The sequence below is a fragment of the Acinonyx jubatus genome, chromosome B4 (assembly GCF_027475565.1).
Source record: "Acinonyx jubatus isolate Ajub_Pintada_27869175 chromosome B4, VMU_Ajub_asm_v1.0, whole genome shotgun sequence".
Taxonomy (NCBI): domain Eukaryota; kingdom Metazoa; phylum Chordata; class Mammalia; order Carnivora; family Felidae; genus Acinonyx; species Acinonyx jubatus.
In genome coordinates this window covers 21022775-21044423 of record NC_069387.1, presented here as the reverse complement: position 1 = coordinate 21044423, position 21649 = coordinate 21022775, and the positions used below count along the sequence as shown (strand labels likewise).

At 40.4% G+C, this 21649-nt stretch overlaps 1 protein-coding gene across 16 annotated transcripts in view; it reads right to left on the bottom strand.

Moving 5' to 3' along the window:
* The window catches only part of ARMC3 (armadillo repeat containing 3), a 99187-nt gene that overhangs the window by 29138 nt on the left and 48400 nt on the right, over positions 1-21649 (bottom strand). For all 16 annotated transcript variants that reach the window (XM_027073619.2, XM_053225383.1, XM_053225385.1 and 13 more), the window contains 2 exons: positions 16421-16573; positions 16215-16320 (listed from right to left, as the gene is read on the bottom strand). In XM_027073619.2, coding sequence (XP_026929420.1) covers positions 16215-16320; positions 16421-16573 — 259 coding nt within the window. The remainder of the gene's footprint in view (positions 1-16214; positions 16321-16420; positions 16574-21649) is intronic.

Below are 21649 nucleotides of genomic sequence, written 5' to 3'. Positions count from 1 at the left end.
TTTAAGTTAAGATTCTTTAGTTCATCTTCCCCATATTTAAATGAGGCTGTTAATTGTGGGCAGAGGGTAACACATTTGGAGCCAGCAAAACATTTTGGAGGTGAATGTTGCTTTTACAGATTAAACATCAAAGATCAAAGTCATACTCCTGACATGATAACTACTAACTGCTGTCAGTAATGTTGGCATATTCAGTTGGTAACTTTCCTATTTCTGCTATAAAGAGACCACAGTCATCCGTAACGATATTAACAGTCTGACAAGTAATAAGCCGAAATCTCTTTTTAAGAATGCCATACTTTCTATAGTCTTTGCTTTCTAATTACTTAAAAAGCTCATAAAGGAGCAAAACTAAAAAAAGAAATCATTTTAACAAGTGGACGATGATTTAATTATGCTCCTTAATATTTGGAACTGCTTCAGACGAGAGATGTTCCAAACAATAAGATATACAGAGCATCCTAGTTTCAAAGGAAGACCCCGAATTCTTGTTAAAAATCCGCTTGTATCATCATGGGAATGGAGGTAATCAAGACAACAAAAAACATACCTGAGACTTCAATAATATGAACATCTCTTTAAGGTTTATATTTGACACATTCCACTTAGAATCATATTAAGAACCAAAAGTGGAAGAAAAAAAAAAGTGAGGCCATATGATTCAGCCCATCACCCTGTATTCTGATGAATTAAATTTAATTTGGTCGTCACTTAAATTTGCTGATTGTGAAGAAGTGACAACCTCAAGAATAGGAGTTATGCAGGCACCTGGGTGACTCAGTTAAGCATCCCGCTCCTGGTTTGGGCTCAGGTCAAGGTCACGATCTCACAGATTGTGAGTTTGAGCCCTGTGTCGCGTTCTGCGCTGACACTGTGGATCTTGCTTGGGATTTTTCTCCCTCTCTCTCTGCCCCTCCCTAGCTTGCTCTCTCTCTTTCTCTCTCTCTCTCTCTCTCTCTCTCTCTCTCTCTCTCTCTCCCCCAATAAATAAATAAATATTTTAAAAAACTAAAAAAAAAAAAAAAAAAGAATGGAAGTTATCACAATTGCCCAAGAGAGTACAGAATGTAAATGAAATATCACCGAGGAGAAAAGAAGCTATGATTGTCACACAGACCAGCTCAGAGGTGGACGGAACCGACAGCAACTAGGTGGGGACAAAATGACTAAGGTTCTGGAGAATGCCGGGTCGGTTGGTACTAACCCTCAAGGCACCTCCCACCCCTGGTGTGAATAAATCCATCCGGGAAACACGCCATATTGATACGAAGGCAAAGTCAAGAGTGTCTGTTTCCACTTCTACCCATGCTCTAGTCCTTGGTACATATTTAATCCTTCTTGTGGTGTCTCCCATTCTTTCTTACTGCCAGCAAGCATTTGAAATTACGCACATTTTCTAATCATTAGAGACGTAAACCTGCTCCAAACTCATTTTATTTCTATGACTTGTTTTTCAGGCACCTAATGCAATCGTTCAGTCCCTTCAGCCGAATTACTTTGTAGTTTTTAATCATTGCAAACTATGCCTTGGTGAGAATGCACAGTTCCTTTGCCACTTGGCGATTTTTCCTTTGACGGGATTCCCCTTTCAAAACATCCCGGAGAATAAAGGAGGAGCCGACGGTGGAGGTATTTCAATGGCAACCGAGACAGAAGGTATGAGTGTTTTAGGTAAACGCATACCAGTCAATTCTCAAGGGCTTTGTCTTTTGTATGGAAAATTTAAGTAAATACATAGGATCACACTCCATCGTTTCGATTTCTCTTATTTGTTTAAGAAAAAAAAAAAAGGGCTATGAGATACAGGAATTTTCATCGGATGTACCTCTGCCCACAGCCTTTGTGTTTCATTTTGGCTTCTTCCTTTTTCCTGGACAAAGGCATATGTTGCCTTGGTTCCTTTGTATCTCTATCTTCTGCTCTTTTCTGTGCTCTTTATGAGCCAGTAAAGAGAAGTACATAAAATCCTAGCTGTTTAAGAAACCAAAGATTCTAGTACACAGTGGAATAGAGCTTTTACTAAATGGAACATAACTGCCAACGCTGAGAGACAAATCGCACGCGTGCAGCTGGGAGAACTATTTGCATTGTGGGTAGATCCCTGCCTGTAATGTGCTGTGTGCACTCCGTTCAAGTGTAAAAAGCGTAACCGAGATGAAATTATTATGGTGAAAAAAAATCCAGCTTATTATTCTTACCTAAAAAAAACCCAAACAAACCTTAATTTCATTTATAGAAACAGAGCACAGAATTTATATTTTTCTTAAAAAAAAAAAAGAATGGCATTAATTTTGTGACTCAGACCCAAGACGTTCTGTTTTATTTTTCTGTGTCTAATGTGCACACAAGCTGAAGCCTGTCATATTTTAAAAACACATTTCCGTCTCCTAGATAGTCTATGGCATTCTCCAAATGAATGGGACGGAAGTCAAACTGCTTTGTTAGAAAATCCAGAATTGTAGGGCCATACGTCATCATGATAATCGAAAATATTTTGATTCTTACTATCATTAACCTCCACCAGTTGGAGTTTAATCAAGTAAGAGTTTAAAATGGGCATTAAAAAAAATAACTAAAACTCAAATATGGGAATGTATAAAAACATCTGTTTGTATCACTTGATATATGTAAACAGAAGTGAAGTTCGACACGTCATGTGTATCCAATTTATTACCAAGTCCTGACTGGTTTCCTCCCCCATATTTCTCGAACCTCTCTCTTTTCTCCAGCTGTGTCTCTCCGATCCAATCCAGTCCACATCCTCTCTTGTGAATTGATGTGCTCTTCTAAGCGGTCTCTCCTCTCCCCCTCCAATCCTTTCTCCAATTTACAGCTAAAGCGAGCTTTTAAAATAATAATCCAGGACACCTGGGTGGCTCGGTCGGTCAAGTGACCAACTTGGACTCGCGTTATCATCTCCTGGTTCCTGAGTTCGAGCCCCCTGGGCTCGCTGCTGTCAGCGCAGAGCCTGCTTCGGATCCTCAGCCCCTCTCCCCTCCTCTCCCTCTGCCCCTCACCCACTCACACTATCTCTCTAAAAAATGAATGAACATTTAAAACTAGATAAGTAATCGGATTATTATAATTAAACATACAGCAATATACATAATACATAAAATCAGAATCAGGTTATTTTTTTTTAATTTTCTTTTTTAACGTTTATTTACTTTTGAGACAGAGAGAGACAGAGCATGAGTGGGGGAGGGTCAGAGAGAGAGGGAGACACAGAATCTGAAACAGGCTCCAGGCTCTGAACTGTCAGCACAGAGCCCGACACGGGGCTCGAACTCACAGACCGCGAGATCATGACCTGAGCCGAAGTCGGACGCCTAACCAACTGAGCCACCAGGTGCCCCAGAATCAGGTTATTATAATTATATATACAGTGAAATATATAGTACATACAATCAGATGTCTCCCCTACTTAAAATGTTTCTGGTTTCCCATTGCTCAGGATGAAGTTCCAAATTTCTCACTTTGCCTCCAAGTCCCTGCAGGAGCCAACCTGCCTCCCCCAGTGCCGCCCAAGGCCTCTCACCTCTTCCTGTGGCTCTGTGCTCTGGGCCTCACTGGGGACCTGCCACCGGGCTCTGTCACCCCTCTGGATGTTCCAGAACGCCGTTCTGACTTCCTATCAAACTCTTCCCCCGGAAAATTCCCATTCACCTTGCCAAGTTCAGCACAAATGCCTCTTCCTCTAGGAAGCATAACCCCCCAACTGGATCAGCGCTCTTTTCCACGTGAGCTCAAGATCATTTGTTTGTTAAACATAGACACATTTTTTAAAATGATGTTTTGGCACAAATGGTCACACAGAACAGCAGCAATCTTGAAATACTATTTTATAGAAGCTTGTTGTGGGAAGGAGCTTAGCACAAAGTTTCTCGTTTAAATCCTGGAGCCCTGGGGCGCCTGGGTGGCTCAGTCGGTTGAGCGTCCGGCTTTCTCACAGTTTGTGGGTTCGAGCCCCGCATCGGGCTCTGTGTTGACAGCTTAGAGCCTGGAGCCTGCTTCAAATTCTGTGTCTCCCTCTCTCTCTGCTCCTCCCCTGCTCATGCTCTGTCTCTCTTTCTCCTTCAAAAATAAATAAAAACATTAAAAATAAAAATTTAAATCCTGGAACCCCAAGATGAAAAAGCACTTATGGGCATGGGCACTAAGAACATAGTGCTCAAATAAGTGTCTCTTTATGGCTCCCTGAAAATACTATGCTATTTCATGTCTGTGTGTCTTTGCACTCATGTTTTCTCTGCCCAAAAGGCGGGTCCCTATCCCTCCGCACCTCTGCCTGGGGGACTGTAGCTCACCCTTCAAAACCTGCTCAACTGTCCCTTCCTGTGTGGAGTCGTTCTTGTCCGTTCTTGTCCATCGCTGCCTCCCTTTGTTATTCACTCCCTCCTCTTGCTATGTCTACACCTGGCTCCCCCTTCTTAGAGGCAGGGCTTGAGTCCTATTTATATCCCCAGGGCTGAGAAGATCAATATATCTAAACTGACTTGACTCAGTTCAAGGGGAGCAATGAAGAAAACCTCAGTAGGAGTCGCGAGAGGGTGAGGGGAAAATGCCCGGCTCAGCTTTAAGTTTGCAAGAAGGCATAGGACCCAACCAAGTTGAGGTCTCTGCTCATATCACCTACGGCTGCCCTCCCCACCCCCAATGCTACTCTAATTATTTCCGTAAAGTAATTATCATGTGGGGTTTAGCACATGGCATCTTACGCTTTAGACAACCTCTTAGGGATATATCCATTTCATGTGCCAAAGGATGTCTATGTTTTGTCTTTGCAGACATTGTTGACCTGTTTACTCGGGTCCCATCATCAGATGACGCTATTTGGTACTTCTCAGAAAACCCTCACTGCAGTTTGGAGGTTCACGTTTAACCCGTCTGCGAAGGCTGGTTACGTGAATCAAGGGTGACCTTGGGCAGTGCAGAAATCTGTTTAACAGAGCCCACATACAGGGTAATATGTGGAACCCGATGGAACAGATGGTGATATTGGCAATCAGAACCTTGTTTGTTAACAGTGATTACAACCATTCTCACCAGCGTGACTTTTCATATGTCTCTGCGAGGTTCGTCACACCAAGGAAGACATATTGGCAACAGACACACCGCAAGTGGTCAGGAGAGGTGCATATGCCGCCGGCTCAGGGCTGGCGCGGTTAAGCCTTGAGGGCTCCCAGTGAGGCTGTACAGGTGCCTGGGGATGGGACGCTGGCCGTTATGATACACGGGTCTCTCAGGTATCACAGCCAGATCTGGAATGCTGTGAACAGGATTCCTGACTCTGGTTCCAGCCAATTTTTCAACAAAAGTAATGATCCAAGAAGTCGAGCGTATTCGTGAAGTTGATCGATTTCTGAGCGCATCGAAAAGAACTAAGACCCCGCTGCAGCCCCACGGTTGCACGGTGCACGGTTGCACGGTTGCACGTAGCTGGGGATACGTGCCCCAGCTCTGGCTGAGCTCCAGCATAGACAAAAGTAGCCAAGAGAGTTCTCCTTTTAAAGGAATATTATTTAAAGAAGCTTATCAGCAGTAAGGGAGAGAATCACAATGAATTGTAGGCAAATGCTCAAAGTGAAGGGTTTTTAAGCAACATACAATTATTAAAATAAAACCCAGCCACAAAAACAAATGCACGACGTTTTACACTCCACAGCAAAATAGGAAAAACGCAAAAAAAATTTTTTTTAAAGGATGTGAAACCAAATTGCTTCTATTACGTTGGTGTATCTGAGTGGCATAATTTTGAGACCTTCAGAGTGTGCTTTTCTGCTCTAGTTGCTATGACATCATGGTTTCCAAAGAGATAATGGCTAGTTGCAAAGCACCTAGTAGAGGCTGACCCAGCACCTTCAAAACAGCATGCAGGTTTTTGTTACCAATTACGAGGCAGTCAACCAAAGTCTAGGGATTTCAAATGCAATTTTCTTACGAGTGACATGGAATCCTTATTGACCTATCTGTCCAATCACAATACTTCCTTCCATACATGCCACCTTCTGTTTCAAAAGCTGGAATGGCTGCCAATAATTAACTAGCTGCCATCAGGAAAGAACAACTGTCTTCATTTGACATGGCTGACTTGTCTCCTGATAAAATAGGAATAATGGTCAAGGTGTTCGAATATTCGCAATAAATGGCTTTTGCGGTTACCAAATGTTTCTGTTTAGCCTGGAAATCAGTCTCTTTGCATATCTGCACATGACAAGGGACGCAATCCCAAAGTAATTAGAGGTACCATGTTGTTGGTTTTCTTAACTAAATCATAAGGACGCTGCGTGCTTTCGTGTGACAGCACTTGCTGGGGCTGCCTTATTCTCATCAGCTCTAATGTCACCTTCTTCTGGAGAGGCCATCTTTGACGAGCATTATGTCATTCCCTCGACCCCTTTCACAACCCTGGTGTCATGTGTGCCCCTCTCTCTGACATTGTGCTGTTTTATTTAACTGATGCTGTTATCACTTCTGAAATTACCTTCTTAAAGTTACTCGTATATGGTCTCTGTCTCCCATCCAACACGTAAGTTTCATGACAGCAGTTTTGTGGAAACTTTGTTGTGTTCCCTACGGTATCCCTGCAGCTAAGAACAGACATAAAGAACACTTGGGTACCGGTGAGAGAATTACAAAAGAAACCTAAATTCATAAGTAATAACCTCCTTCACCTTTGAGATAAAACAATAAAAGAGGTCAAGAGCAATCCCATCCTTCCTAGTGGAAGCTTTGTTCCAAACGCCCTAGGATACTAGACAGAGGGTAATTATTCAGATACCCAAAATATAATAGGTAATCTAGGCTCACTTTTCTTTGTTTTATAGTTAAGAGAGAGACAATTTAGAGAGACTAAGACTTAACTACCAGGCAAGTCAATCAACCAACACAGGATTAAAACTATGGTGGTCTGACTTATAGTCTATAACCTTTTATAACCATCGATCTCTGAAGCTTTAAAAAAGTACGGTGGGGTATTTTTTTTCCAGGAAAAAGGAAAAAAAAAAAGCGCCAAGATCTACCTGGTTCATTTCATCATTCCTCAGAGAATGAGAAATGAGGTGGGCCATGGGCCATTCTGATATGCAGCATAGTGGGAAATTCTTAGTGACCATTGGATATATTTTTTCCCTTTTCTTTATTCCCTTTATAGAAGGAGGGGGAAGAAGAGGAAGTGGAGGGGGGATAACAGGGAACGGAAGCTGGGAGAAGAGGAAGGAGGGGAGGAAGGAAAGGAGGAAATGAAAGCTCATGCCTCCCAAGCGCCCTACTGGAGTTCAAGGAGTCATGGCCGTTCCAGTCTGGAAGAATTCAAAGAGATCAGGAAAGCAAAGAAAAGCATTTCAGTGACAATCTGGAAAAGTTCAGACTTGGATACTGAGCAGGAGGCAGAGAGAAAGAGCAGTTGCAGGAGTGCAGACTAGAAGTTTCCACTGTGGCAAACTCCCTAGGGATGTACAGAGCAGTCTGCCTCGGCATAGCTTGACCCCACCGCCGTGACCCTGAGCAAAGACCGTGCCTCTGTTTCCTCATCTGCAACGTGGACCTAACAATAATCCCTGCCTCATGGCACTGCTTCGAGGATTTAGTAATATATTCCATTTCAGGAACTTAGCTTAATGCCTGGCCCAACGGTCATCACCACCATTGTCTACTCCTGTTCAGTGAGCCTCAGTGCAGGGATTTTCCCATATCCTGTCTCGATTTCTCAGACCACGGAAAAACACCATATTTCCAAATTTGCCTGTGTGTATGAAATTCTCATTTTCAAACAACTTTTCGGCTAAGTGGTCAAATCTCCAACACTTGCAGGGCTGGAGCTGGGACATTCTCGGGATCCCACCCAAGCCTTTCCCAGTTAGGTGCAGTCAATGATCAAGAAAAGCCATTTCCAGAGAAGAAGAAAACACACAGAAAATGATTAATATGAAACGTCAAGGATAAGTAAAATTGGAATTTATGTAGGTTTTAACTACTGCTTCAAACTGAGAGGGCAAGAGAAAAAAAAATCGCACAATAATTTGATAGTTTCCTAGGAAAATCAGTACTGCTGGGAATTAAACTGGAAAGAGGTACCAGCAACTTTAAAATCAGGTTAATGCAAATGTTAGCATCTGCTCTCTGGGTAATAAAAGCAGCATAGATAATTTTCTAATTGATCACTTCATGGGATTCACAGAGCTTCACAAAACTGGTAGTCAATAAAGTTTAAACCGTTTGTGAAAGTTGACTAGACGACAACGAACACAAAATGGGGATATGGCATCAACTTGGTTTACTGCAAAATCCAACTTTTCATTCTTTCTTCAAATCCAGTATGATTTTTTTCCGGCCAGAGAAGGAATCAAGGTAGAAAAGAAAAGTATCCATTCAGTAAACTTGGATGGAAATAACACAAGAATAAATATTAAGGGGCGCCTGGGTGGCTCAGTCAGTTAAGTGTCCAACTCTTGGTTTCAGCTCAGGTCATGATCTCATGGTTCCTGAGATCAAGCTCCGTATTAGGCTCTGTGCTGTCAGCATGGAGGCTGCTTAGGATTCTCTCTCTCCCTCTCTCTCTCTCTCTGCCCCTTCCCCGCTCGTGTTCTCTCTCTCAAAATAAATAAATAAACTTTAAAAAAAAAGAAGAAATTTTAAGTTTACCTCAAAGACTCTTCCCATTTATTTCATCTGTTAACTTCAGAAGTCTTTTAAAATGGTAAATAACACATTTAGTTCTTTGAGGGATCAGCCTTAATACAAAAGTTTAAAACATCCTTATGCACAAAACTGAATTTCCTAAAAGGTTATGAAACTAGCTTATTTATCTTGTAGGTCGCTCATATTGTGAGCATTCTAATTCAAAGGAGGTAGCATCTTACAACAAAGTGATACTAACAGGCATTTTAAAACAAAATATTCTTTTCCAGGGTACACAGTCAAGAGCAAAAAATCAACTCTAGAGTAATTATGATAACGATGCGATTAACTGATGCTGTCCAAGCATATTATATTAATCCTGTGTGGTTATATGGCACGGCACATACTCAGCCACCAGAACTATGAATGTGTCAGAACATTTTTAAACGACTGCCCCTTACAAAGGACCAAAGACAAACTCAAGCATGAACACTCTGTTAGTGGTAGAATATTCTCTCTTTAAAAGCAACACAACGAAATGCTTGCCAGATCACAATATTTTAATAATGCTTTAAGCTATTACTTTAGACACACCAGAGGGTGTTTCAAATTAAATTAATGTGTCTTCCACTAAAATACAGAGCAATCTTTCCGTTACCAATTTTTTGCCCCTCCCCCAACTTCCTCCTTAAGCACCACTAGGGGTCAGTATAAAGACACGGTTCCCTTCACTGCTCAGCAGGGAAAACAGAGCCCTGGAAACATTTTCCCAGGGAAAAACCCTCGCGCAATAAAGACAATAACTGTACAGCTGCAGCATTCTTAAGTCTATCTTAGACTGGACACATCGAGTCTATGACATGAGTTTGCATTTTTCATGAGACCGCATTTCAATTTTGTAAATCACAGTGGATTCGTTCTATAGTCAATGTTTCTTTAGTAACAAAGCAGTCACCGTGACAAGATTACTTCTTCTAAGTGAACCTGTATTGGGCACAAAGTATGCTCTAGAACAGACGTTAACATTTCAAAGGGTGAGGGGCGCCTGGGTGGCTCAGTCGGTTGAGCGCCGACTTCAGCTCAGGTTCGAGCCCCGCGTCGAGCTCCTTCCTGACAGCTCGGAGCCTGGGGCCTGCCTCGGATTCTGTGTCTCCCTCTCTCTCTGCCCCTCCCCCGCTCGCATTCTCTCTCTCTCTCTCTCTCTCTCTCTCTCTCTCTCTCTCAAGTAAATAAACATTAAAAAAAAATTTTTTTTTTAAATTTCAAAGGGTGGAATGACACAACTCCAGCCATCTCAAAGCCATACATCCCACCTCTTCCTGTAGAAGGGCGGAGATGGAGGTGAACTTTGTGGTGTTTTGCCAACTTTAAGAGAGACTGTTTTTCCTCCTTCAAAAGGACTCTCGTCATTCGGTGCAGCCCCACATGCACAACACAGGCCATTCTAAGAAACAGCGTTGGTCTATACTTGAGTCTACAAATAAAGAGGTATTTATAAAAATAAATATGTATTACCTTCTCCTCACTCTATTTAATGGGATGGGAATGAAAAAAAAAAAAAAAGCTTTGAAAGTGCTTTTTATACACACTACAGAGATTTAACATTCCAAGAAGAAAATCACTTTGGGCCAGACTCTTCCCCGATAACGCCAATGCCAAATGACTGACAGGGAGTCGGGTCACTGTGAATAAATGAAGTCCTTTTCTTGAAGTTCTGTGTTAAGTTCTGTCCATGACATACCTTTTAAATGGTTTCTCTACACGTTACATGGCTTTCTTAGGCACGGTACTCTACGAATAATTCTGCTAGGCCTTAAAACTATTCAGTCAATGCTTTATTTTTCCATTAGCGAAGAGTAATACGAAATGACAGGTTATCCACAGATAATAAAAAAAACATTCAAAAGTTTCCCAAACTACTCAAACATACACCCGTACAACTTGGGGGCACTGTGGCTCTTTCTGGGATCCCTTTGGGGTATACTCCTTACTTATAGGTCACACAGCAGTAGAAGGGTCCCCACAGAAGAGCTCTTTGACCCTTGTGTCATGGAGACAGCAGTGGCCCAGTAATCAATCATTTTGGGTGGGGGGGGAGAGGGGGGGTGGGTAACCATTATATGTGCTGTCATTTAGAACTCTCTTAAGTCACTGCTGTTGTGGAAAGCCCAAGAAGGGGTACAAAAAATTAAAAAAAAAAAAAAAAAAGAAAAGAAATGGAGATAAGAAGGTCTCTAAGCTTAAGGGAAATCACCTGGTTCTTCACGGAGGTAACACAGAATAAGCAGGAAGAATCAGGAGTTAGTATGATCTGTGAACAACGGAGACTATAGATTATGTGTTTTCTATGGCAAAACCAGTTATTACCTACTTATCTATGGGTATTAATTGTATTATTACTTTTCATATTTTTTTAAATGTTTTTATTTATTTTTTGAGAGAGAGTGCAAGCGGGGGAGGGACAGAGAGAGAGGGGGACAGAGGATCCTAAGTGGGCTTTGTGATGACAGCGGAGAGCCGGATGCAGGGCTCAAACCCACGAACTGTGGGACCATGACCTGAGCCAAGGTTGGAGGCTAAACCAACTGAGCCACCCAAGCGCCCCTACTTTTTGTATTTTTATTTTATTCCTTGTCTTATTTCCTAAAATAACTGCATCGTTTGAAAGCTATCCTGCCAACAACCATACTATTTTCTAATCTTTTCCTAGTTTACTAATAGCCAACATTCACTTCGTGTTGGAAAGGAAAATGAAAAACATGAAAGTCTTTTTAGTCTTCAGATAACTCAAAACCTCTAATTCTGATCAGATCCAACAGATGGCAGTGATGTTATAAATTAACAGCTTAAAATATTCTTGTAATGTGTGGAATCTGCTCCTCAGAAGAATGTCAACCACGGGTAATAATTCCCTCACTATTTGCGTCAATCATGTACAACTTTAATATGAATAATTGGACAGGAGAGCGCAAGTAAAGATCACCTGAAATTTCGCTGAGATGCTATTTCCTGGATCAAAAATCAACAACTTTCTCCTTTCCAAGAAGTATTACAAATGGAGAATTGTCAGAAAGATTAGCAGTTAACGAAGCAAGAAGTGCCCAAAGTGACTAAATGGGTTACCTTTTCATACGGAATTCATTATTGCTCTTAGGTTTCTTTTTTCATCTATTTCTTCCTACAAGGGTTGTCTTAGCCTTCTCACTTTTTATTTATTCGCTTAAAAATGATTTCACTTTTCTTTCTCCTTCTATCACTTTAAATAAGCAAATATGGTTAGGGGCACCTGGGTGGCCCGGTCGGTTAGGCGTCTGACTCTTGGTTTCAGCTCAGGTCATGATCTCACAGACCTTGAGATTGAGGCCTACATCGGGCTCTGGGCTCACAGTTCAGAGCCTCTTTGGGATTCTCCCTCCCTTTCCCTCTCTCTCTATGCCACCCCCCAACGTGCTCGCTCATGCTCTCTCTCTCTCTCAAAATAAATAAACATTAAATAAAATAAGTTAATCTGGCTGTTCTTGTCCTTTTTTTCCTATGCCTTCAAATTGTTATTTTTTTTAAATGTTTATTTTTGAGAGAGAGTGAGAGTGTACGAGTGGGGAATGGGTAGAGAGAGAGGGGGAACAGAGGATCTGAAGCAGGCACTACACTGTCAGTACAGAGCCTGACACAGGGCTTGAATTCGCCAATGGCAAGATCATGATGAGCCCGTCGGCCACTCAACCAACTGAGCCACCCAGGGGCCCCTCAAATTGTTAATTTTATTTGTGTTCATGGCCTTTCCATATTTTTATCCATTTTAAGTGATCTTTACCCTGCAGATAATAAAGAATGAATAGTACAAATAGAAAAGTCTTAGAGGTAAGTTTCCACTGTTGCTTCTGTGATCCAAATCATGTAAAAACACAACAATACAAACGACCACTTTCTGTTCTCAATTATGGGCATTGGTTGATGTCAGACCTTCTGGTTTTTCACTGTCCTTTCACTTTCTGTCACATTTTCGGTATAAGTCCACTTTCCCCCCAAAATCCGTTGTTACATAAAGGAAATTATGCCAGCATTACGTGTAATCACAACATACCAGAGATCACTCAATGCATAAAACGGGCCTCCAATTCCAGAAGGTGCCCTGACTTTAAGAATTAGAAATCCAGGGGCTCCTGGGTGGTTCAGTTGGTTGAGCATGTGACTCTCCATTTCTGGTCAGGTCGTGATCTCACAGTTTGTGAGTTTGAACCCAACATCAGGCTCTGTCTGCACTGGCAGCAGAGAGCCTGCTTGGGATTCTCTTTCTCTCTCTCTCTCTCTCTCTACCCCTCCCCTGCTCTCTCTCAAAATAAATAAATAAACTTGAATAATAAAAAATTAAAAAAAATAATTAGAAATCCACTTTAGGCACATTGAGATATGAATGTCAGAGAAGACGTTGTCTTCTAACAAACAAAATTAGTATTCACAATGCTTAATTGCAAATTTTTCTTTTTAATTAGGCTGGCAATTATCAGGTATCCGAACAGCTACCCAGTGCACCTGGAAGACATTAGCTCTGGGTTTTTGCCTTTTCTTACTACTTAGGTGTGGCAGAAAAGCAACATTCTTTCTACCCCCCAATCTCACCCCCGCAGCAGCAGTCACAACTCAGGCCTTCCCCTTCCCCACGTGCCCCCCATGCCCTCACGTGGCGCCCCCCCCCCCAGCAGCTAGGAAAAGTGATCCAAGGCCCTGCTTCTAAAATGTGATGCCAGAAATATTCACCAATGCAGAGTTTAAGCTAATATGTTCTTAAAGACAATCTGAGTAGAATACACTTTTGATTAAAAATAATCAATCATGGTTATTGTCTCTTCTGTTTTGGTTCTAATTAATGCTCTAGGAGGCTTGCTAGAAGGATGGGCAATGTGGTTTATTTGTTTTCATTCCTTTTGGTTGACTGTAGAATGTTTGCCAACTCCAGTCTTCAGCATTTGGCACAAATATGTCAAATCTGACTCCATTTCCTCCCCCAAAACATTCATTTTCAGTATCTTTTAGCTCAAAAAGTCCAAAGTAAAAAGTATATAGGTCTCAAGAGAGACAGATATCCATAGCCATAAGAGATATCTCAAGAGACAACCATTTTCATTCACATCCCATTTCCCATTCCAAACACATATTGAAAAAAATGATCAGAATGGACAGCATATAATAGGTTAAAGAAACACCTGCCATTAAAATTTTATAAAAATAAAAATAAATCACAAAAATAAAGAGATGCGTGGCATCATTTAGTCTTAGTTGACCTTTCTATGTTGACAACATGGAACCATAGAGTCGGATGACAAAGTTCTGTGTAACAGATGACTGAATTGCAAGAGAAAGTCTGAAGCAGCCTCTTTCAGAAGCTACTTAACATCCTAATTTTCTATGATTTTGTATAAAACTGTGAAATTATATAAGCCAGGCAAACTCACATCAAATTAAGACATCTATACACTCTGGAGGCCTATTAAAGTATTTTAGATAATATATCAATCTAAATGCACCCAAGATAGAAGTGTTTTAATGTCACTGGTAAGACTTTTCACTGGCACCACTATCCTGGAACAATGCTATTTTCAAATTGCTACTTATTATGACTCAATATTCTAGAAATTTGTGTACTTTCACATAGATAATGATGACCCTGAATTTAGGAAATTGCTATGTCAAAGATTAGAGCTATTAAAGGAACACAGTTTTGTTCTGATGCTTATCCTATTTTGGCTGTATTTTAATCGGGCATTGTTAGATTTTTAGTCATTCCATTAAGATCTCATAAAATACTGTGTGGGAGTAGAGAAAGGGAAAGAAAGGGTAGGAAGGGTAAAAAATAGATTAAGTATATGATGGAGGTAGAGGTAGATCGATTTCAAGTTAGAAAAGAGTAATCTCAGCCACAATGCCATAAAGCAATAATACACAAAAGTTAATAACTTACGTATTGTGATGGTGGATTTTATGTGTCAACTTGACGGGGCGAAACAATACCCAGATAGCTGGTAAAATATTATTTCTGAGTGCATGTGTGAAGGTGTTTCTGGAAGAGGTTAGCATTTGAGTCAGGAGACTGAGTAAAGGTGGCCCTCACCAATGGGGGTGGGCATCATCTAATCCGTTGAGGGTCCGAATGGAACGAAAAGGTGGCAGGGTGAATTGTTCTCTGCCTAAGCTGGAGCATTCATCTTTTCCAGCCTGGGACACTGGCTTCCCCGGCTCTCAGGCTTTCAGATTCACACTGAATTATACCAAGAGATCATCTTTCCTTGTTCCCCAGTTTACAGATGGCAGATGATGAAACTTCTTGGCCTCCATAATCACATAAGCCAGTTCCTATAATAAGCCTTCTCATATCTGTATAGTATGTCCTATTGGTTCTGTTTCTCTAGAGAATCCTTAATAATAAACATACCAAATGAGATACAGGGAGGGTAAATAATTATTTTATTTATGAACGTTTCTTTCAAGAAGTTCTCGCTCTTTTATAAGGCAATCTTCTGTGGAGGAAAGAACACAGATTCCAGATTTAATTTCCAGCTCAGCCATTTTAATAAATGTGCATACCCAGGAAAATTAGGTAACCTTGCAGAGCCTCGGTTTCCTCATCTGCTGACAGATTATCTTGGTAATTGAAGTTTGTGCTGAATATAGATCACATACCACAGTGCTTAGAATATAGAGGGCACTCCTTTCCAATCTTTCCACATAGTGTTTACCCATAAATATATTGTTTTCCATTGACTTTTTTTTTAAATTTTTTTTAACGTTTATTTATTTTTGAGACAGAGAGAGACAGAATATGAATGGGGGAGGGACAGAGAGAGAGGGAGACACAGAATGGGAAGCAGGCTCCAGGCTCTGAGCCATCAGCCCAGAGCCCGACGCAGGGCTCGAACTCATGGACCGCAAGATCGTGACCTGAGCTGAAGTTGGACGTTTAACCGACTGAGCCACCCAGGTGCCCCTCTACTGACTTTTTAAAATGTTTCTAGATTTACCTAATATTTATGTCCTTTTAAAATGGGTCTTGTAGGGGCGCCTGGGTGGCTCAGTCGGGTAAGCGTCCAACTGCAGCTCAGGTCATGATCTCACAGCTCGTGAGTTCTAGCCCCATGTTGGGCTCTGTGCCGACGGCTCAGCCTGGAGCCTGCTTGGGATTTGGATTCTGTGTCTCCCCCTCTTTCTCTCTCTCTCAAAAATAAATAAATAAACTCTAAGAAATAAATAAATAAAACGGATCTTTGAAATTTTCTCTAGATTCATCAAATGTTTCTACAAAGTTGCCTTTAATATTTCCCGTTTTGTTTCTTCTGGAATCGTCCACAAAAGTTAGACTGTGAGCTGAACCAGATGGCTCACCCATTTTCCCAATCGGCCCAGAAGAGTCAAGATTTTGTAGCATCTTTGAAAATCAGGGCCATCTGGTGACTCTGACTTTCATAAGGATTCCTGAGGAGTAACCCAAGAGAGAACATCTGAAAGCATATGTAAATTGCCTGGAAAGCCAAAATATTAAAATGAGAACATCTTGGACTGTTAGATACCCCTAAACAAGTCAGCGTTGAGTTTCTCCTTACTTTGCATTAGCGGGATGGCATGTGGTTAGATTGGCCAGGGCCAGGGAGGCGGCCTCCCTCACTTCTTCACTGTCACTCTTCAGCAGCAGGATTAACTGTGGAATCCCTACAGAAAAAGAGAGGGAAGATGTGGTTTTGTGAATACCCAGCTAAACTACAACTGGGGACCTAAAAATGTTCGAAATGGTTTTTTCTGCTTTGCTTACCCTGGTTATTGAAAAATTCCTTGCTGCCCGTATTCTCACACATTGCCGAGATCGCTTGGGAAGCGGCAATTTTAGTTCCGTCGTTTTCAGAGCCCAAAAGGGCTACGAGGCATTTTTCAACCTCTTGTTCGTGAAAAAGTTTTCTATTTTCAGCTTTCATAAACCAAAAGGAAAAAAATTAATCAGGATTTTGCCGCAAAAAACCATGCAAGGGTAACTACTTCCTCATCTAAAATGTGACAGGAGGTTCCAACTGTCTCTTAGCCTCAGTCACAAAGCTCTACACTAAATAAAATATTCCCCCACTCGACCTCTAGAACACAGTGACTATGCAAAGTGACTTATGAATATTAAAACTTAAGTTCCTGTTCCCTTGTATGATATCAGTACTAGGGCAAAGAAAATTCTACGATAAGAAAGAGGCAAGTTTCAGATTTAGCGAAAATTTATTTAACGCCAGTCATGCTGCCTGGCACGGTGCCGTGTTCACACAATGCTGTCTTCTCACTAAGGACAAAACCCTGTTTGGGGCGCCTGGGTGACTCAGTCGGTGAAGCGCCTAATACTAGATTCGGGCTCTGGTCACGATCTCCCAGTTTATGAGTTCGAGCTCGCACGGGGCTCCGTGCTGGCAGGGTGGACCCTGCTTGGGATTCTCTCTCTCCCTCTCTCTGCCCCTCCCCAGCTCTGTCTCTCTCTTTCTCTCAAAGTAAATGAATAGACTTTTTTTTTTTTTAGAAAGGACAAAACCCTGTTTATTTGATGTTTATTTTAAATACAAAACTCAACATTTGAAGAATGCCTAGACATACAAACTGGCATGCTGGAGACTCAAGAGAAAAGGAGAGAAGTAGAGAAAGTAAAAAAGAGTAAAAGAGAATGAGCCCAAGTCTTCAGGGTTTATAATCTTATATCAAAAAATCATAATCATTTTTATCTCAAGTTACAATAAATGCTGTTGCAGCAAAAATGACAATAAATATTTAATTGCTAAATTACCATTGATATAACCTAAACATACATTAGCATGTTTTTTTTATTTGAAAACAAATAAAATTGTGACTCTAAGCACATACCATGATATTCACCCCATTATGAAACAATTAAAAATCAAAGTATTTTCAATGTTCTTTTTGTTCCTTACTGTTTTTCTCTTGATTTCCTTTCATTTTTTTTAAATAAATGACAACCTCATTACTATACTAAGCAAGCACTGCATTAAACTAAATTAGAACGTTAAAACTTCATTTTTTTGTTTTGTGTTCTCCAGCTATTTTTTAATTTTAATTTTTATTATTTTAATGTTTTTATTTTTAGAGAGAGAGAGACCGTTTTTATTTTTAGAGAGAGAGCAGGGCAGAGGGAGGGAGAGAGAGAGAGAGAGAGAGAGACGGAATCTTAAGACAGAATCTCCATGCTGTCAGGTCAGAGCCCGACGTGGGGCTTGATCTCACAAACCATGAGATCATGACCTGAGCCAAAATCAAGAGTCACATGATCAACCAACTGAGCCATCTAGCCATCCCGTAAGTTACTCTTTATTAAAGGCATGTACTAGAAAAAAGATATATTAAACCAAACTCAATTTTAATGCCGTAAGAGGAATCAGAGACTAGTTTGAAAAGAACCAGCTTACAAATAATTCTTTGCTAATTTGTTTACAGTCCTCCAAAAAGCCTCATCGTAGGTTTGACTTTCCATTAATTACCCTTTGAAGTCAATTTACGTGGTTAAAATAGAAGGACGTGTAAGATATGCTCTTAGGATGTTGATATACATAAGAGGAGACTATTCTGTTAGAATAAAAAATCTCTGCAAAAACCGCCCTACTCATTTCGATCGTATGTGACTTCTGCACGAGGAACTAATTCATCGTTTACATATATTACAACTAACTTGTGTTTCTAGGAATATTCTCAGAACTTATCATAACTGCTTGTCCACTTTAAAGTTAATAGAGGATCTCTGTCTTCTTTTAACCGTGAGTTTTTTCAAATTGCCCCCTTTTTCGCGGAAGCGGAACCACACTCACATGTCACCACCTTGGCAATCACTTTTGGCCTTTGTTCATTCCAAACACAGCAACCTGGTCACAACTGGCACTGGCTACACCACTAACACTTCTGTTAATTTGTCTTAAACCAATTATGAACCATGTCCTGTAATCCTATCGTTTTAATCCCTTGCTCCTTTCACTTAAACTGAGGATTCAGGCAGGTCATGACTGTTTTACTCTTGTAAATGGTGCGATTAATACTTAAATCTCAAGTATGTGGCTTCTGAAAGGTTTTAAAATATATGTAGTCCTGATTAGTATTCCCTGAATAAAAAAGATCTGAAACTCTTCTAGAGTCTTTGACCTAAAATGCTTAGATTTATAATTAAGATTTCCCTGATAGCTCTAAATTAACTTTACTAAACAGAACACTCTGAGCATAAGTTCTACCAGGAAAATCAGCCAGAAGAATTAATTTGTCAAGACTAACTTTGGAGTATGTGGTTGTTGCATTCAAAAACCAGTATATACGCAATTCTTGGAAATATTTTTTTAAAAAATAATCTAAATACCACGGGCAATTAGTTTCTCAGCCCTGCTGGGAGTGTTCTCAAAATCCAGCTGCGTTCACCAAACCTCAAAAGTGCTGACTGCAGTGTGGCCATAATAGATTTAAAAGATGAATTAACATATTAACCAAGTACCTTCACTGAATTGCTGCACCGAGAAGTAAAGTATTTATGTTTTAATTATACAGATAATAAAGATGGCAAGGTAATTATGCTACTAACAGAGTAATGTCCTTTAAAGATAACATTTGTGCAGTATCACTAAAATAAAAAGCGTGAGGCTTTGTAACTGGAAATAAATCTGCACGTAATGATGCTTTTCTTCACCCGCTCTCGGGAAGTTGCTATGGCGCCACCTTTGCTCCTGCTGAGATGTTAATGTCAGTTCATAAACCTCCTGGCAACGTGGTAATTAACACCTTCCTCCTCCCGGTCCCAGGTCAAAAACTGACTGATCTGGGCTTTCGACTGTGGGGACGCATGTTAAAAAGTACTCAACAAACAAAACTTAAAGAATGTGTATTAAGGGGCGCCGGATGGCTCAACGGGTTAAGCGTCCATCCAACTTTGGCTCAGGTTATGATCACACGGTTGTGAGTTCGAGCCCCCCATTGGTCTCTGTGCTGAAGCTCAGAGTTCAGAGCCTGGGGCCTGCTTCGGATTCTGTGTCTCCCTCTCTCTGCCCCTCCCTTGCTCTCTCTCTCTCAAAAATAAATAAACATTAAAAAAAAAATTTTTTAAGAATATGTATTATGTGTCTGTGTGTTTTTGACGTGCAATGACAATGCATTCCCTAACTTACAAAACATTTTTGATGATGAAAAAGTAAGAAAGAAAGTTTTACGTGAATACTGATGGTTACATTATTCTTAATAACAGGATAAGGAGCAGTATTTGTGAAAACCTACTTATAAATGGAGTTCTCTAACTGTGCAAATATCTTCTCTCATTCAGTAGGTTGTCTTTTAGTCTTGGTGATTGTTCCCTATGCTGTGCAGAAGCTTTTCATTTTGATGTAGTCCCAATAGCTTATTTTTGCGTTTGTTTCCCTTGCCTCGGGAGACATCTAGAAAAATGTGGCTACAGCTGATGTCAGAGAAATTACTGCCTGTGCTCTCTTCTGGGGTTTTCTAACTGTGGAAAATTATTTTGAGACTTCATGATTATTTACTTCCAATACAGAAATATTAGGAGAGAACTTTGTTATTCCTTAGTAAGTTTTTAGTTTTTCATTGTCACTAGTTAATATAAAATAAAGCATCCTAGATCTGCCTGGGTCTGGCAGAGAGAAGTCAAGGCAGGCAACATTTGGTATAAAAAGGGGTAGACAAGAAACACAGGTAGGGCTTGAAAAGAAGGCACAGTATAGAAGGGAGGCAAGGAAGAAGAGGTGCTTATTGTCGATCTGGCCAAGTAAACAGCGTAAGGAAGTAAATAAACAACAAATAGAAGAGATGGTCAGGTAAACGATGCGGCTGTAGGATTTAGGAGTTGGGAAGTCGATGTCAAATCCTACAAGGACTGTTTTGGCAGAATGGGAGAAGCTGAAGTCTCATGCAGTCGGTCGAGGGATGGAGATGAGATGAAGAGGTGAAGTTATTTAAAATTAACTAGTCTTTCAAAGAAGTTGATTGAGAAGAAAAGGGGGGAAAGATGGGGCTGTGGGTCAGGGACAAGTCGGGAAGAAACAAATTTCTGTAAACTACTCCTGGTCAATGAACAATTATGGGCTCCTCAGAATGTTCTAAATTTGTATCAGTTTCCTCCTATATAACCACTAGGACCAGGAGAAAATAGCACCCCAGTGTTGTAATGCCACATTAGTGGGAAAGCCTCATCATCATCCAAAACTGGGCTAAAGGACTCCATTGCCGTCTCAGTTGACGGGGTAAATAAGCAAGGGCATCCTGCAGGTCTTGTCTGATTATTGTAACTAGGCCTAGTTGATGAAAAAAAAAAACCCATCAAAACATTAAAAACCACAATTAGGAATGTGTAATAGGTATGGAAGAAAGAGAACAGAGACGGGCTAAAATAATAAATATTCCTGGGGGGAAAAAAACAGTAAATAAAACAAAAGTAATAACCAAAAGTATAATAGGAAAAAAGTTTCCTGAGTTAGAAAACAAAAAACAAATCCCAAACCACGATTCAGTAGATGACAAGACTTTCCTGTTTCAGGCAGAGAGAGAGGGTGGGTATGTGTCAGACACATTTTGACAAAGTTTTTTTTAACTTATAGGATAAGGGATTCAGCACAAATACAAAAAGAAAATATTTTCTATAAAGAAGAATGGAAATCAGACTGCCCTTAGACTCAGACGCTACAAAAACAAGGTTCGTAGAAAATTGGAGAAAATGCTGTGATATAAAAGTTCCAGACCCAGCCAAACTCTCCTATGTGCTTTTTTCCTAAATAAAATCTTAAGAATGGGTATGTTTTATCATGAGAAATTTACAATGTACATTGAAGTGGATTCAATAGATAAATAACGATAAGTGTGGAAAAATTTGAGTGTATAATGGCAAAATGATCCATAAAAAAGAGAATTATATAGATTTTTAAAAATGTATTTATGTATTCACTTTTTATAGAAAGAATGCATGGGAGAGAGAGGCAGAAGGAGAGAGAGAGAAAGAGAGAGAGAGAGAAAGAGAGAGAGA